The following is a 16042-nucleotide window of genomic DNA, read 5'->3' as shown; positions in this document are numbered from 1 at the left end:
ATAAAATAAATTCCCTTCTTTTAAGATATAAGGAAATCTTTGTCAGTTTTGGAATATAACCTCTCGTGTAAGCTCTGAAAACTCTCCACACAAACTTGTCCTTGTTGAACAAGGATCAAGTTCAAGTGACACAAAAGCCTTTTTTCAGCTGGTGCCTCAGCCACAGAACCATTCTGGTAACTGATGTGGTTGGCCTCTCTCTTGTTTTGCACGGAGACCCAGTCACCTTGGCTGCACAGGGACAAAAGCAGGCTGGGGACACATTTTTAAGTCTTTCTGGCATCACTGCTCTGGCTTCTCAAAAATTACTTTAAGGCAGTTCACAGGAAAATTAAAGCAGTGCCTCACCCATGGCCTGGGCAATTATAGGTCTCCCTATAGATGAATAAATCTGAATGCACTGAAACATGAATGACTGCTGGGAATTCCAAGTGAATTTCTTCACTACTCCCCTTCCCCCCCCCCCCCCCCCCCCGCCCCCGCCTGACCCATTTCATGCCCTGTTCCCAACAGCCAGCATGCAGCAGAAGCAGCATCTTCAGCATTACTGGGAATTACAAATTTCATCATTCTGGTCCCAGCAGAGCCTGAGTGCAGCAATTCCCAGTGACAGCCCCCACAAACCCCACTTCAGGGGGGAATCCAGCACATTTCTGGCCTTGTGCTGGTTTCCATGCAGACAGGTTAATCACAGCTGCTGGAATTGCTGCAGAGGGATCAGCCCAGGTAAGGAAGGTCAGCAGAGTTGCTCCTTGTTCCCTGGGCAGTGGCCAGGTAGGCACAGACACCTCCAGGGCACTGCCAGTCCAGCCCTGGTCCCTGTCCCACCACAGACCTGGAGCCTGAGGTGTTCACTGAAGACTCAAGGGCTTGGCCACACTAGGGCACACATGTCACACTGCCACACATTCAAACACCCTCAAGGGGGGGAACACTTCCTTCACACTAGCCAGACCCAACCTGGCAGCCCTGCTGCTGATGGAACACACACCAGGTGTTAAATCTCAGCATCCCACAGAAGCATTTTAGGAATCAAAACTTACACAGTGTGTGCTGGAGATGATGACAGAGCTGGAGATGAAGCTCAGACCATCGTTCATACTGACTTGAAGAGCTGCTTCCCTGAAAAAAATGAAGAAACAAGTCAGGCAGCTTGTGCACAGCCCTCTGATACCATGCTGTGCCGTAGGCTGCTGGTGCTCAGAAAGCCTCTTGCACAATAATTCCCACTGGTGGTGCCCTGGTCCCTGTGCTCCAGAGCACAGCTGCCACTGAACACGACAGAATAGCAGCTTGGGATCCAAACAGAACAAGAGAACACAGGGAAGAGACCCAGACCCATCTCTCCACGTGCAGAGTGAATATTAGGGCAGGAAAAACATACATGCCAACTTCCCTTAGCACAGGCGCTGGGCACAGCAGGTAGGTGTCCTCCACCACAAAAGGCTTCTCATCTGCAAAAGAGAAATAGTAGGATATACTGCCAAATCAGTCATATAGGCCTTAAAGAGCAAGTTTAAATAATGGTTTTCCTTACTCTTGATACATAAACAAGATGGGGGATGAAGAGCTGCCTCACATGTCTGAGCCATGGCAGAGCTGAAGGTGTGGAGCTCTTTGGAAGGTCAGAGTACAGAATCACTCTGTGCAGGAGCCCAGGTGCAGTGGCAACAGAGATATCCAAGTTAAGAAAGTTGTATATTAGGGAAAATGTTGCATTTTAAACAGAAGCATCTGCACCTTAGTTAAACCTTCCAGCCTGAATTACACTGGTTTTAAAAGTGAGTGAGAGAAACTACCAACAGGCAATTGCCTCAGAAGCAGGAACATTGACTGATATTCCACTTCTGTAGACTTGAGTCAGAATTTTGTACAACCACTGGTAACCAGACAGTAGGGGACCCTGAGGAGCTACCCAGCCCATTTTCCAGCTGACTGGATGTGCTGTGGTGGCAATCTGGTCCCACAGTACTGTTCTCATCCTGATTTATGATGATATCATTAACTCCCATGAATTTATGACATTGTCTCAGCACACACATGCCAAGAAAATGAAGATCAGTGTCTTGTTTTCTCCTTTGCTAACTCTGGCAGCTGAGGCCAAAGGCTTCTTTGTGCCAGCATTCACTAAAACAAAAGCTGCTTAATCTTGCAAAGCCTTTTACTTAGATTAGGTTTTTGTTTCTTTCTTTCCCTTCCCACTCCCAACTCCCATCAGTCTATGCCTCTCTAGAAAGTTTATCAGCCTCGTGTGCCCCGGGGGAGCTCCTGGCTGGCCAGGCTGGCTGCAGGCACAGATTAGTTTATTTGGAGAATGTTTGTGTTTCACCACAAAAATGAGTGACTGTTTCCCTCTGCTCTAAACAAAAGAGCATCCATTTGGTTTGCACAACTCTGGCCCATCTGACTCCTGCCTGGAAAACTTACAAGGGGAAAGCAAACAAAACAACACTTCTCATCTGTGCTTGCAACGGGGAGTGAGGCACTGTCCTGCTTTGCTGCAGGACACATTGTTGTATCCCAGTGCAGTCAGAGATGGGCTGAAGGCTCCCCTCATCCTCGTGTCAGAGGATGGATTCTGTGGTTTGCACTGCTGCCAGCTGACAGTGGTGCTGGAAGGGCTGGGAAGGGAGGGTGGAGTGCTCAGCTTGCTGCTAAGTTTGCTGCCCTGAACGTCGTTTCAGTTCTGGGCTTGGGGCTGGCCAGGGGCTGGAATCACTTTGTCTCCTTGGACGTTTTACACAAGGGATGCCCAGGCCTTGATCACCTCCCAGACACCAACCACGAGCATGGCTTGAACACCCCCAGGAAAAGAGCTCAATGCCTCCCTTCTGAGAAAGGCTGCCCACAGTAATGAGTACAACTTCCTCCTATCTGTGCATCACTCCTTCAAGCAAAGTAAGGCTCTTGATGTATAAACCCCCTTAGACGACCCAACTTGCCAGTCCTGAGGCCTGAGAAGTGTGCAGGAACAGAGGAGGGTCAAACCTCCCACAAAAACACATCTAGGCTCTGTGGATGCCCTTTCAAGCAGGTACCTGATACTGCTCAGACTCCTGCAATTCTATACTCAGTGTTCCTGCACCTGAACAGCTCAATGTAGCCTGGAAAATCTATTATTCTCAGCAACAGTGAATAATTTCTTATGCCATTAGCAGGGTGTAACTTTCTGGCAAGACAGGACTTGGAATATTTCCTAACCATAATAATAAAAGCTTCAACATATGCAGGATGCTTTAACACAAAAGAACAAACTTAAAGGAAAAAAAAAAAAAAAAGGAAGAGAGATACAAGAACCCAAAGAAAGTGACTAAAGAGATAGTAGCACTTTCTTGTAGTCATATAACCGTGCCAAAATTTAGTCTTCCTCTTGGTTAATGGTTCACCCAAGAACTCACTGGTGCACTGAAATCTGACTGCGAGGATCCCTCACAGAAGGGTTTAGGAAAACTCAGCATTCCAAACTGCTACTGCAATACCAAGTGCTGACTGCAGGTCCTGCAGGATCTGCAGTAGTTTGGTCCAGAAAATGCTGCAAAAGCTGTTTGCCAAGCTTCCCATATATCACAGATCAACAATTTCTTTCTGCTCTCCCTGTACTCATGACCTTAATTCAGCTGAATTTCATCTCAGAGATGCTCTGCCCTGGTCTCCTGCCCCTGCAGTGGGGGAGACTTCAGTCCAGCCTGGCTGGGGTGGAAGCTGATGCTCTGAGAGGACTCTGCACATCATCGCACCTGAAATGGCAGCTTCGAGTCATCCTGAGCACTTTCATTGTCCCTTCATCACCTCAGATGAGTCAAAACACCTCCCTAATTCTCTGCCCCACCTACCAAAGCTGGTTTTCTGTTCCTCCTGGCTGACTCCTCCTCTTGTGCCACTTTAGTGACAACTCTGCAAGCAAAGTTTGTGTTTCAAACCCATTCTGTGGGAGCTGGGAATGCAGGAAGACACTGGAATGCTCTCTGAGCTACAGAAACTGCCTACAAGAAAGAGCCATAAATAAGAAATGTTTTGCTAATGCTGCAATGAAAACCACATTGAGATCAGCTGTAATTGCTCTGCTCTGTGCAGAGACACAAGAGCTCTGGGTGCCAAAGCTTTGCAGAGCAGAGTGAGGGGACGGGAAACAGATAAGCTCAGAGCAGCGATATCACATTCCCAGCAGTCTCTGGATGCAGGGACTTGCTCTGAGGGGTTCATGTGCTGAGCAAACAATTGTTCAAGGAGCTTTGAGGCTACAGGAGAAGCTAGCAGAGTACCCCAGGGCTGATCTGCTCGGGAAGCTGCACCACCAGCTGCACCTGGGTCCCTCCAGGAGCCCCGGGCCAGCACGGCTCCAGCCCCAGAGCTGTCACCATCAGCTCTTCATTGGTGCCACGAAGGGACCACCCTGGTGCCCAGCAGTACCTGGAGCACTGGGGGAGCCTGGCAGAGCTCCCACCCTGCATGTGGGATCTGCTCCTCACTCAGCACATATCACAACCCCCCTCCCTGCCCTGGGCTCATCCCTCCACTCAGCCTGGGCAGCTGCAGGAAGCTCTGCTGGAGAAAAAGGCACAGGGAGACTGGGTTAAAAGTTCTGTCACTGCAACTTGCTGGAGGCTGGGGCAGCATTTGAAAGAAGAACAACCATTTTCTTCCTTTTTCATATTCTTCGACAAGCAATGACTTCAGCCACCCTTCAAAATCAGAGGCCAAGCTCTCCTTGGTGCATGTTCTCACCCTGGGAAGATTAGAGGCATTTAATCTAATATTTTGTCCCTCATAAAGGTCACAGCCCCCAGAACACCTCAGGGAGTTGGTATAGAGAGGGACATTCTTTAGCACCATCATAGAAAGAGAAAAGCTGCTGTTAGAAAATAACAATAAAAAAAAAATCAGTGGAGGGTTACAGTGATATCAAGGCAGGGAAACCAGAGGTTAGAGAGTGGAACTGCAGAGCAAAATTTCTGTGCTGAGTGTGACAGGGCTGCAAGAAAGTAAAGAGGATAACACAAGAAAAGTTCTGTGCTGCCTGGAGAAATGAAATAGGAGCAATATTTCCGGCTTTAAAAACAGGAGACAATTTTTAGGAGACATTTGTTGGGCAGTGTGGGGATCCAGTCCCCCATACATCCCACTGCTGACCTCCTGCACTGTCCTGCTCCCAGTGTCTGAATAAAGCAAATCCAGGCCAGTTTGTGAAAGGATGGGGTTTGGCCAAGCATCCAGAGCATTCACCAGAGTACAGCAGATCCTGCCCCATTCTGCTGTGGTGCCTGCTCCTTCACCAACCTTTCATCTCTCCATTCAGCTTTAAATTGCTTAGGACAGAGCTCAGCCTCTCTGCCCAGAGCTATCTTTGCTGGCTCCTGCACAATCTGGGCAGACTCAGACATTTTAGCACCACAGAACAGTCATAAATCACTGCACTGGATAATTACTTTTAACTCTGTACAGGCTGAACCCAATTCTCCCAGGTGCTGCTGCTGGCAGGAACACCCTGCTGCTGAACATGCATCTGATTACAGCTCTGCTCAGCCAAATATTCCTCATGGTTTCTACAGATGTTCCCTTTTTTTTTATCCCATAGCTATGAACATTATGAGTCGATGCTCTCTTCAGCTGCCACTTTTCCTTGCCAATAATCCCAATAAAACCCCATTAGCTCATGCCTTTAACCTCAGCACGTCCTAGCCGTGCTCACTATATCTCATCTGGGATAATTTAAGGTTTCAGGAACTATTGGCTTAGTGTTATCTTTAAAAATACCTCCCTCCCTGATACAATCAGAGGTAGAGAGGTTTGAAGCAAACAAAGACAGCTGAGCTTTCCAACCTCCATGAGGTTTCCATAAAATCCTGGTTCTGTTCTCTCAGGCAGAGAGTTTGAGTTGGGAGCAGTAGGAAGGGGCTGCAGGCTCTGGGATCTCCCAAAGAGCAGCTCAAACACAACAGAGCTCTGCCAGTTCCCACCTGGAGACACCTGGCTTTGGGAACTGCTGAGTTCCCTTGCTCAGGGAGGGGCTGAAGCCAGAATTTGGGTTTGTGGCCTTTTCCTGCCACAACACAGCTTCAAACAGAGCACCTAGAGAGGTCCTGGTGCAGTGCCAGAGAGGGTGAGCTCACTCTTCACCTCTGCAGCAATTGAGGACACCATGAATGCATCGGGTCAGAAGGCAGGAAACGTGGCTGGCCTTTATCCTCATTTTCCACAGCTATTCTGTGGACACAGGAAGACAGTTTCAAATTCAAAAAGCCCAGGGGCTGCATTAGGACAAGTTGATCTTTCCTGAAAGTTACAATGGAATTGTGATGACAGACACCATAAAAAGTGACTGGGTTGGACTTGCAGTCAGCACAGAGGGAGGAAGGATTCCTCCTCCTCCTCAGCAGTAGATCACAGTGTTTTGGGTGAGAGCACCCTCACACACCATTCCCTGTGTTTGTGCCTCTCCAGAGAGAACCCTGAGCAGTGGGAAGCAGAGGGATGGCATTCCCAACTCCCTTAGGATGCTCCCAGGAATAAGTGCCCTGCTCCAGAGCCCTCCAGCTTCTGCTCCTCACATCCTCAGTGCTAGTCACATCTGAATTAAGCAAATGTGAACCAGGGCCAGCCAAACTTTCTGCTTGGTGACATAGGGATTGCAAGAGCGTTTCCTCCTACAGGAGGCCACACAACAGCACAACTGTCCCACACCTGCCCAGGGCTCACTGACATCCTACAAAGGGCAAGCCTCAGCAAAGTGCCCCTGCTCCAAAGAACAAGTTACTCAGATGCTCAAAATACACTGAACCTTTAGATCTCCACCTTTCAGAGCTAATTAATGCATTTATTTAGTACTGAACAGGGTCAGGACTACCTCCAAAACAATCAGGCATTTTCTGAACAAATCCTGTGTGAGGAAGGATGAATTCTGCTGTCACTGGTGGTGCCAGCTGTGAGTTATCTGCGTTCCCATTAGGGTCAGAGGAAAGCAGGAGGTTCCTCAGTGCTGCCAGCTCAGTGGCTCTCAGTGTACATCTCAAACAGACTAGACTCTCAGGAGATAATTTGCTCCTCTTACCTCAGTTCTCCTACTGGGGGAACTGCAGAGGGAACACCTTCCTAAGCTTCCCAAGAAGCACAGCAGTACCAGAACCCCTGCTCCAGCACAACTCCCACCAGCAGGGAGGATAGAGCTGCATCAGCAGGGCACTGAGCACCCAAAAACACAGGTGAGGGGAGAAACCTGATCCCCCTGCACACAGGCCAGGCAGGCACTGGGGGATGCTCTTTGAAGCAAGATTCTTGCCTTCAAAGGCACAGGATTCCTCATCATCTGCTCACATACTCGCTGTCAGTCACAGCACACAGTGCCACCAGCAACCTGCTTCTTAAAAAGTAATCCCTTCTGCATCCTGTAAATTAAAAGCTCCTCATCCCGTAACAACTGCTCTCACAACCAAGATGTTTGCAGAGCCAAATGTGTGCCAGTGCAGAGTCAGAAAGGAAAACAAATCCAAGGAGCTTACTGAGGGTGACTGTGTCGTTGATCCTGAAGCTGCAGAGCACCCGGTCGACGTTGCGGGCGTGGCGAAAGCCATTTCCCCTCACCACAACCTGGAAGGACTCTGCCAAAACAGGCACTGGGTTATTATTGATGCAGAGCAAGTCAGGGAATGGTCATCTAGATTTTCATCTGCTAAAACTGACAGTTTCACAGTTAAGTTTAAAACCTGTTAAAAATGTAATTTCCGTGCTCTCCCTTCCCAATTTCAACTTGAATTTTTAGAAGCAGGAGACACCTCACCACAGATACACTTTAACTGGCCTGCAGTGGAAACATGAAGCTTCAAGGACACTGAACTTTTCCCTCCCCAAGTGTCCATTTTAAATGGCAGAAAGTTATGGGTGAAAAAAGGCAAAAAAAAATCTTCTAGTGACAGATAATTTGGAGAAGTTTAAGTCTTCCTTTCCCAAGTAACTGCAAAGGAAGCAGCCCCCACAACTCCTGTGACTCTCTGGGAGAGGCACTCGGCTCATCCCCACTGCAGTTTGGCTGGGGGATGTGATTTGAACACAAAATTGTCTAAGACAAACCAGGAGTAACCTTAGTGCATCAGGGACACCACTCCAAGATTTAAAATCCCCAGGAGCAACAAGGAACCTTGTTTTTGCAGGTTCAGGTCTTTCCCCTTGCAATTTACAGCCTCCATCTTCTCTCATCTCCCCTGAGGACCCGCACACTGTACTTGTCAAGAAAAGCAGATTTGCTCTGGAATCTGGGCTCCCTTCCAGGTCCCACTTGTTTGCAGCCAAGCTGCAAATCATCCCAGCACATCCAGGGAAGCTGCTCCAGGCCCACTTCATGCTAGGGGACAGTTTTTGGGAAGAACACAAGAGCTCTGTTCTGGTGAATATTCAAGGAATATTACAGAAGTCTCAACCTCTGGGGGATGAAGGTTTAAGTACAGTCAAAGGACAGCAACCAGAGATATCAGCAGGACCATGGGAACCTGACTCTGCTTGGGGATGGACTAAACAGCCCAGTTCCCCCTGCATGGCCAAATCACCCAGAAACTGCCATTTCAGAATGATGTCACTGCTGAAATCCATCCCTACAGTGTCTTGGGCAAGTCAGCAGTGCAAGAGTGGCCTCAGGTAACACAGAGCCCTCAAGTTTGCTCCTTGCAAACAAAAAAAAAAAAAAAAGGAAAAAACTGCCACCATCCTTCAAGGATGGTGAAGCAACATGAAAACTTGAGGTGTCACAACTGTACCTGCAAACATTCATTTTGAGGACACTAATGCATGTAATTTATGTAGTCAATGACACTTTCATCAGTCTCAAAGCTCTAAGAGATTACCTGCAGGCCAAGAGCAAGGGACTGTTTGCCCAAAATTGGAGATGAGGCCCTGAACTGAGGATCCAAATGACTGATGGCATTTTCCAAGGATTGCTCCTCTTGTGTCCTGGCCAAATTCTGATGCAAACAGTTTTTACAAACTCCTCTGCATTTCCTCTCAGCTGCTCTGCTGGGCACAGCTGTTCCTACCCCTGTCCTCCCATTATGGCACAATGGCTGGGAGTGATAATATCAAGCACTTAGAAAGTGTTAAGATGTCTATAAATGATAAGCCATCTTCTGGCCCATGACTATAAGCATAATTGTTTATCATTTGAATAAGTATGTAAATATCTTTTTAAGTGCAGTGCATCTACTTCAAGTCTGGCACAGCTGAGACTGTGGTTTGACAGAAAAATATTTATGCAAAACTTTTGAATTCAGGCCTTTTCTGTGAGAAAATCCCATTTGACATCACTTGGCAAAAGCAGGACACCTGCAAACTATCCTAAGGTGAAAAAGAAATTCACTCCCCAAAAAGGTGAAATATTTAGACCCCAGTAAGTAGTGAATCTTGCACTCTCCAGCAATTAGAGATGAACTGAAAATTGTATTTCAGGCAACATGAAGAACCATAGCTTCTTTCATACTTACCCCCTGCACAGATACTGGAAGGCTCTGCTGCCAGGATTTCTATACAGGACTTCTTCAAAATCTAAATGAGACAAAGTGAAGTACCTCAGTCTTGTTTCCATAGAAGCAGAGATGAGTGAGTGTGCACAGTTTTCACATAAACATTTAACTCATCAGAGCATTTTGCATTCGTGGCGCAATCACAGCTCTTGACTGTCCACTCTGAACCACCCAAGCAGATGTGGCTGCCCTCCTTTGAGCTGTTGCTGGTTGGAAGGTGAGGGATGCCAGGCTCTCCCCTGTCCCACGGCAGTCCTGGCTTTGTGCCCTGTGTTCTGCACCCCATGATTTGAAGTTATTCATGATCTGCAACACCACAGGGCACTCAAAGGGCTGTGGAGGCACCATCACTGTCCTCTCTTTGCAGCCGCACCTCTCTCTCCAAAGTTACTCTGGATCCAAAACTCCAAATCAAATATCACAAGTTTAGCTTAAACGAAAAAGTTTAGCTGTGCACTAAAACATCCCAGAAATACTGACAGAGCCACTTGTCAAGTCTCACTCGAGGGGCTGCAACTTCTGTTTTTAACCTGATTTATGCAAACTCACCTGAGGGCACCCCCAAAGCTGCTCTGCGACTCCAGACAAAATTCTTCTCCATTTAAGCCAGGCTTAACCGAAGCAGAGTGTCTTTGGAGGACTGTCCCTGGCTTTAAGCACTTTATTGCAGCGATTTACATAAACGCTTAAGCTCAGGCTTGGCCGAGTGCTCAAGGCAGAGGAGCAAGCTGAGGCTGGACACTCTTTATTCCCTCATGGTGCTAAAGTTTCTCAGGTTGTGCCCTGCAAGCAGCAGTCTCTGCCCTGCCTTGCCCTGCAGACCAGCCCCAGCTCCTCCTGCACAGCCTGAGCTGTGCCAGTGCCTGGGACAGAGAGCTTGGGGGGCTCAGCCCCAGCTCCTGCACAAGGCAACACTGATCAAAATTCAGCTCAGCTCCTAGAGGCAAGCAAATGTCAGCCAAGCATCATTTGATTACTCAAATAGTTTTTGTACATGAAAACTATTTCCCCCAACTTTAAATTGAAACATCTGTAAGGAAAGAGCAGCAACCAACACAATAAACCCTGTAAGAAAAAGATAACTTTTTTTTTTCTCCATGGCCAAAGCTCCCTGCCTCAAATACCTAATTGCAAAAGCTACTCATAGAGCCAGGCTTTGTTTTTAAAAACATTTAAACAGAAGTTTAAGTTACTCAGAAAGCAGGACTGAAAGTACCAAGAGATTGCAGGAGGCAGGATGGTCTGAACTGGTGGCAGCCTGACAGGTGAGAAGAGAGATTTGCAGGAACAAGGTTTTACAGGAACTGTCAAGTGGAAAAAAGAGAAAGTCAACAGTTGATAACAGAAGTAAGAACCAGTAGAAGAATTTAAAATAGACAGAATAATTTCTCTTTACAGAGTATGTAAAATACAATCAGTACTTTTTTTAATGAAGCAAAACCTCACATGGTTAAATTTGAGATTAATAACTTCTACGCAGCTATTTGCAAACACTCCTGCTGTAAGGCAGCTCAGAGGGGGAAATAGCAGGTGTCTCATTTAGATGATATAGATCTCCCAGTCTAGTCAAATCCCTTTACATGACTATAAAAAACTGGCCTTAAACACTTTTATGGTGCCAATTGCAATATTTATTTTGATTTAGATTAAGTTTCTAATGCTCCAAAAGCACACACCCTTACTTAAAGTGAACATCAGGCAGAATTATTGCAAAAGGCAGAACTATTGCAAAAAATTCCTTTATGTCTCTTCCTCATTAAAAAATACATTCAAAAAGGATTCAATGTCTTCATTGTAGAAGATTTCATGAGATCTGCCTTGGTGGGCTAGAGCTGCAGCTCATCCTTGTGGTCTGGCTTCCCAAGGAAGCAAATCCCATGGAAGGGTGGTGATGCCATCTTCTGACACATTTCTCTTTCTGCCAGGTGAGGCACCAAGGGCCCAGAGCCAGGAGAGGCCCAGGAGGTCACTGGGCCCTTTTGGAACCTAAGGGAAGAAGGGGAGTGAAACTCCGCAGCTGCTGGAAGCTTTCACTTAATATTCTGCTCACAATGAGTACACAGCCAGATCACTTCACCACAGTTGCTGCATATTCCTTAGACATTTTTTCCACCAAATTTGGGAATTCTAATTAGCAAATAGGATGCCGAACTGGAATAGAAGGTTACTGCCTAATTAGTGTTAGTGGAAATGACCTGCAGTCTGATGCCAGGTGCTCATTAGCAAGGTCTGTTCAATTACTGAATGCCAAAGTCTGTTGCCAATTAAAAACCAGCCATTTATTTATTGTTTCCTGTCCAATAATATATACATGAGCTAAGTAAAATAAATATGTTTAAGTCCCTCTTAAAGATGCCTTTGGGAGAAGAAAGAAATAGAAAGCTGATAATACACCATTAAAATTAACAAGGAACACTGTGGAGCTGAGTCTGGGGGGTATCAGCTGATAAACATGTTCTGCATCCATTATGGAATTTGCACTTGCAGGACATGTCTGTAATTAACTTTCTCCCATCCCTATCCCCACTCAGGGGGTCTTCACCACTCTCCCTGCTTCAGAGAATCTACAGGGACTCATCTGCCAATGAAGTCTAGACAGACAGCTCAGGATGGGCACACAAAGCCACCACCACATTTCTCACAGTGTCTCACTGATGCTCACAAAGAGTTCTCTCCTAATTCCTCACATGGTACACATCCAAGGCAGGGAAAACACTGCAGTTTGCCCCAGGAAACATTTGTGTAACTGAAGAATTCAGTGTATATTCCCAAGCTAAAACTTCCTGGGGTGAAGGAGCACCTTGAAATGCCACATCAATTCTGAGCTGCTGCATCAATCCTGAGAGCTGAGACATGACCTGAAAAACACTGAGAGCAGCTGAGCACCACTGCAAGAGGAGCTGACAGAAATTAAACTTGAAAGGATGAACAATTTGTGCAATTCATACAGACACGAGACAGCCCCAGAGACTACTTCATGCTGCTTCATTTCTCATCCATCACAACTGCTCCCTGCAGCTCTCAGACCCCTTGCTAAGGGTTACAGCTTTGAGATAAGCTCCAAACTGATGCTATGGTTTAACACATGGCAAGGATCAGGGAGTTTTCCTGTTCCAAGAGCAGCTCCTCAGTTAGATCCTGTTACAGGCTCAAAGCAAGACGATGGCAGGATCCCATCCTGACTTTCATATTGCTTCATGTTCCTTGCCTCCAGCACTCCTACCAAAGCTGTACTGTACTGGACAGGAGATGAAGTTGAATTTCAGGTTTTCTTCTAAGACTTGCTTAATTTGCTTTAAATTGACACATTATGATCCACAGAAATTTTTCATAGCAAAGGAAAATTTAATAAAATAATTCAGTTCCTTCCATTCGTTTCCCAGCCTGCAGCAATCAGTCAAATCTGTTGCTGCTCCACATTTGTTCCCTCCTGACAAACTCAAACCACTCAGTCATTAACAGGGGGAAGCTGGAGTTTTAGCAGTGGCTTTTGCATGATGAGAAAGAAAAAGAAATTGGTTTGCTTAATAAAAAAGTCACACTTGAACTCATGGGAGAGAAAGGCCCATACCCCACAGTACACTGAACACCCTCAGCTCCCACTTTAAGAATGGTGTTTTAAGGCATGACCTCAGTGTAGGATTGGATTTTCCTCTCAATTTCCAGGGCTTGGAAGAGACAATCCTTCCTGGAACACCGGGAGCAGATCTCCTGCAGCTGCTCACTTCAAACCCTCTGGCTCCCACAGAAAAGGAGGAGCCAAGAACATTCCCAGCCCCACCACCCTGAACATCTTTTCTCAGCAGATCCAGCTGAGGCCAGCCCCCAGCTCCACCCACTTCCCTGTTCCAGAGGGACTTCCAAGTCCACCAGCTCTGCCCGTGCAGAGGGTCAGGAAAGACTCACTCGGGACAAGGCAAGGGGGAAAAGCCAGGACAGTTCACACCAAATCCCTGTAGACCCACACAAACCCAGGTATTCACATCTCCAGAGTTAATTAAAATACTCATCTCCTCAGACTCATCACTGGATCTTTCCTTCCCCTGTGGCATCAGCCTGATCCATCTGCTCTCTGCGTGGCTGAGCTTCCTTCCTGTGACAACTCTTACACAGGAACTGAAGGAAGTTTCCAAATACCAGGGCTCTTTCACCATTAACATTCCCTTTGACCAGAGATGCTCCTTTGTCTGCTCCAGCACAGGGGTGCTTTTGGCAAGGATTAAAAAAGTAGGGAAGAGGGACCTGATTTTCCAGCTAGAACAGGTTGTTTGTTATTCTCTGGAGTGATTAATGTCCTCCTTGTCATTCCTTTCACACACAAAACCACTTCCCTTCTTGCCAGGCTACTGCAGTGACTCCTCTCCAGTGCAAGTGCTCAGGTCACAGATTCATCACTGTACAATTGCACTTCCCTGTGACCTGCCTTCCCAAGCTGGGAAATCTTGCACCACTCAGCTGGAGCAGTTCTTGACTGGCTGCCTGGTGGCTGAAACCTTCCCACTCTGCTCTGTACAACTGGAAGGGGAGTCAGAGATGCTGCTGGAATTCATTAAAAACAGCTGCAAAGGGAAAGCAGGGCTGGGAAGCAAACTATTGCTTTGTTGTTGTTTGCTTTCTTAAATGACATGCAACACCTGATTGTCCAAGAGAGCTGAGGCAGTAGATCCATGCTTAGACAGTGCCAGAAAAACCAATAAACCAGGGATTGTATTCCATGTTCATGTGAGAGCACCAGGGAAAATTGAGCCTGTGCTGAGGAAAAGGTTTTGCTGAAATTGCATTGTCCAAATAGTGTGTAACCACTGTAAACAAAAAAATCTGAGCCCCTCAGTGAATGCCCCCTCTCCAGCTCCACGTTGTAGCTTTCATCAGGGTTTTGTCACCCAAGCAGCCTGTACCCAAATGAGAACACACTTCCCATCCTTTGGAGGCAGGGGAAGGACTCGAATTAGCCCAGCCATGGAACCTCTCATATGCTGCACCCAATCCCTGCAGGAAATGCCAGGAACTGGGAATAGGGAAACGTAGAGACCTATTGATAAACTCAACCTTGAAGCAGCATTTTAGTACAAACCAAGGTTGGTTCCCTTGGACTAAATGATTCAGTGAATTATTTTTCAGCAGGTTTGGTTTTCACAGGAAAAAGAAACCTCGATCTGTGCAAGGTGACACCAATGTGCATGAGTGCAAACACCGGGGTGAAAATACTCACAGAGTCTATGATCCCCTGCAGGGCTTCAAACCCATCGTTCACTGGGAAGACGTGATCTTTGCTGTCAGCAATCCGGGCCAGCTGACACAGTGGGGAGAGGAAATGAAATAGAAATGTAAAGAACGAGATCAATTAGCCAGCAGGCAGCAAATTAAGACTTCTCCAGATTAACTTGCTTGCAAATAAAACCCTCAAATGCTCAACTACTCTCTCTGAATTGCCACTGCATTGTGGCTTATTGAGCAGTAAAATGTTTATCTTGTTAACCTGATTGACTTTATAAAGCTCTATATCAGGGATCAGAAAAGACTTGGACACAAGACAGAATGTGGTTTTCACTGGTGTCTGGGGGCTAATGATCTTTAGAGAAAAGGTTGAACCCAAAATAGGGCGCCCGGCTAGCTCAGTTGGTAGAGCATGGGACTCTTAATCTCAGGGTCGTGGGTTTGTGCCCCACGTTGGGCGCCAGACTGTAGAAGCATCCGTGACTTACAGGGACAAGGTACTCTGCAAACCTGAGATATTCTAGAATATGTGGTTTTATTGCAAGGGTCGTGGGTAGAAAGGGCCTTCCCTTCAGCCACCAGCCTCGGCTGAAGGGAAGTCCCAGAGAGAGAACAAGAGAGCGAGCAAGAGGGTAAGCTGGCAAGAAGAGGGGACCGAGAGAGCAAGCTGGCAGGGGTTAGAGTGCAGGGGGAAGAGAGCAGAGGTAAGAGCAGGGAAAGGAGAGTGAGGTCTAGAGAGAAAGAGCAGAGGAGAGCCAAGAGAACAGGGATCAGAGAGCGAAAGGTAGGAGAGCCAAGACAAGAGAGCAAGGTCCTGGTTACAATACATTATATCTCCTTTTGTGATGAATATTCTAATTTACAGTGACCAACCAATACAAGACACAAAACCCTTTAGAATCTACATACAGCCTATAAGAACTATTACATTACCATGTGTTATATTTTAAACTCTAAAAACTACTCTTTAGACTTTTCTGTTTTGCTACATTGACCTTTGGATCCCTTAGCCAGCAGAAAGGTATTGTTCAATCAAAAGGGATTCTCCTTCAGCTGGCTAGGCTATTGTCTTCAGGTTATACAGTAACTAAGACTCGGTATCCTACAACTCAAAGTAAGCTTTCATTTTGATTACAGGTTTCATATTTTCAGAATCTTTTGCTAAGCAATCATATTTATAAGGTTTCCCTGATTCATCTTTCCCAACACAAGACAGAATGTGGTTTTCACTGGTGTCTGGGGGCTAATGATCTTTAGAGAAAAGGTTGAACCCAAAATAGGTTGACTCCATAATCATGGAGGTCTTTTCCAACCTCAAGTCT

General features: G+C 46.6%; 1 protein-coding gene across 1 annotated transcript in view; it reads right to left on the bottom strand.

Moving 5' to 3' along the window:
- ANTXR1 (ANTXR cell adhesion molecule 1) overlaps window positions 1-16042 on the bottom strand; it is a gene marked incomplete at its 3' end in the record, with an annotated part of 71950 nt that overhangs the window by 39969 nt on the left and 15939 nt on the right. The window contains exons 8-12 of the mRNA XM_083880474.1: window positions 14716-14796; window positions 9465-9525; window positions 7497-7595; window positions 1385-1454; window positions 1044-1122 (exon numbers count right to left, since the gene is read on the bottom strand). Of these exons, the coding sequence (XP_083736600.1) occupies window positions 1044-1122; window positions 1385-1454; window positions 7497-7595; window positions 9465-9525; window positions 14716-14796 (390 nt within the window). The remainder of the gene's footprint in view (window positions 1-1043; window positions 1123-1384; window positions 1455-7496; window positions 7596-9464; window positions 9526-14715; window positions 14797-16042) is intronic.

This window comes from Zosterops lateralis, assembly GCF_965231275.1.
Source record: "Zosterops lateralis genome assembly, chromosome: 30".
Classification (NCBI taxonomy): domain Eukaryota; kingdom Metazoa; phylum Chordata; class Aves; order Passeriformes; family Zosteropidae; genus Zosterops; species Zosterops lateralis.
This window is presented reverse-complemented; position numbering and strand designations above follow the sequence as displayed.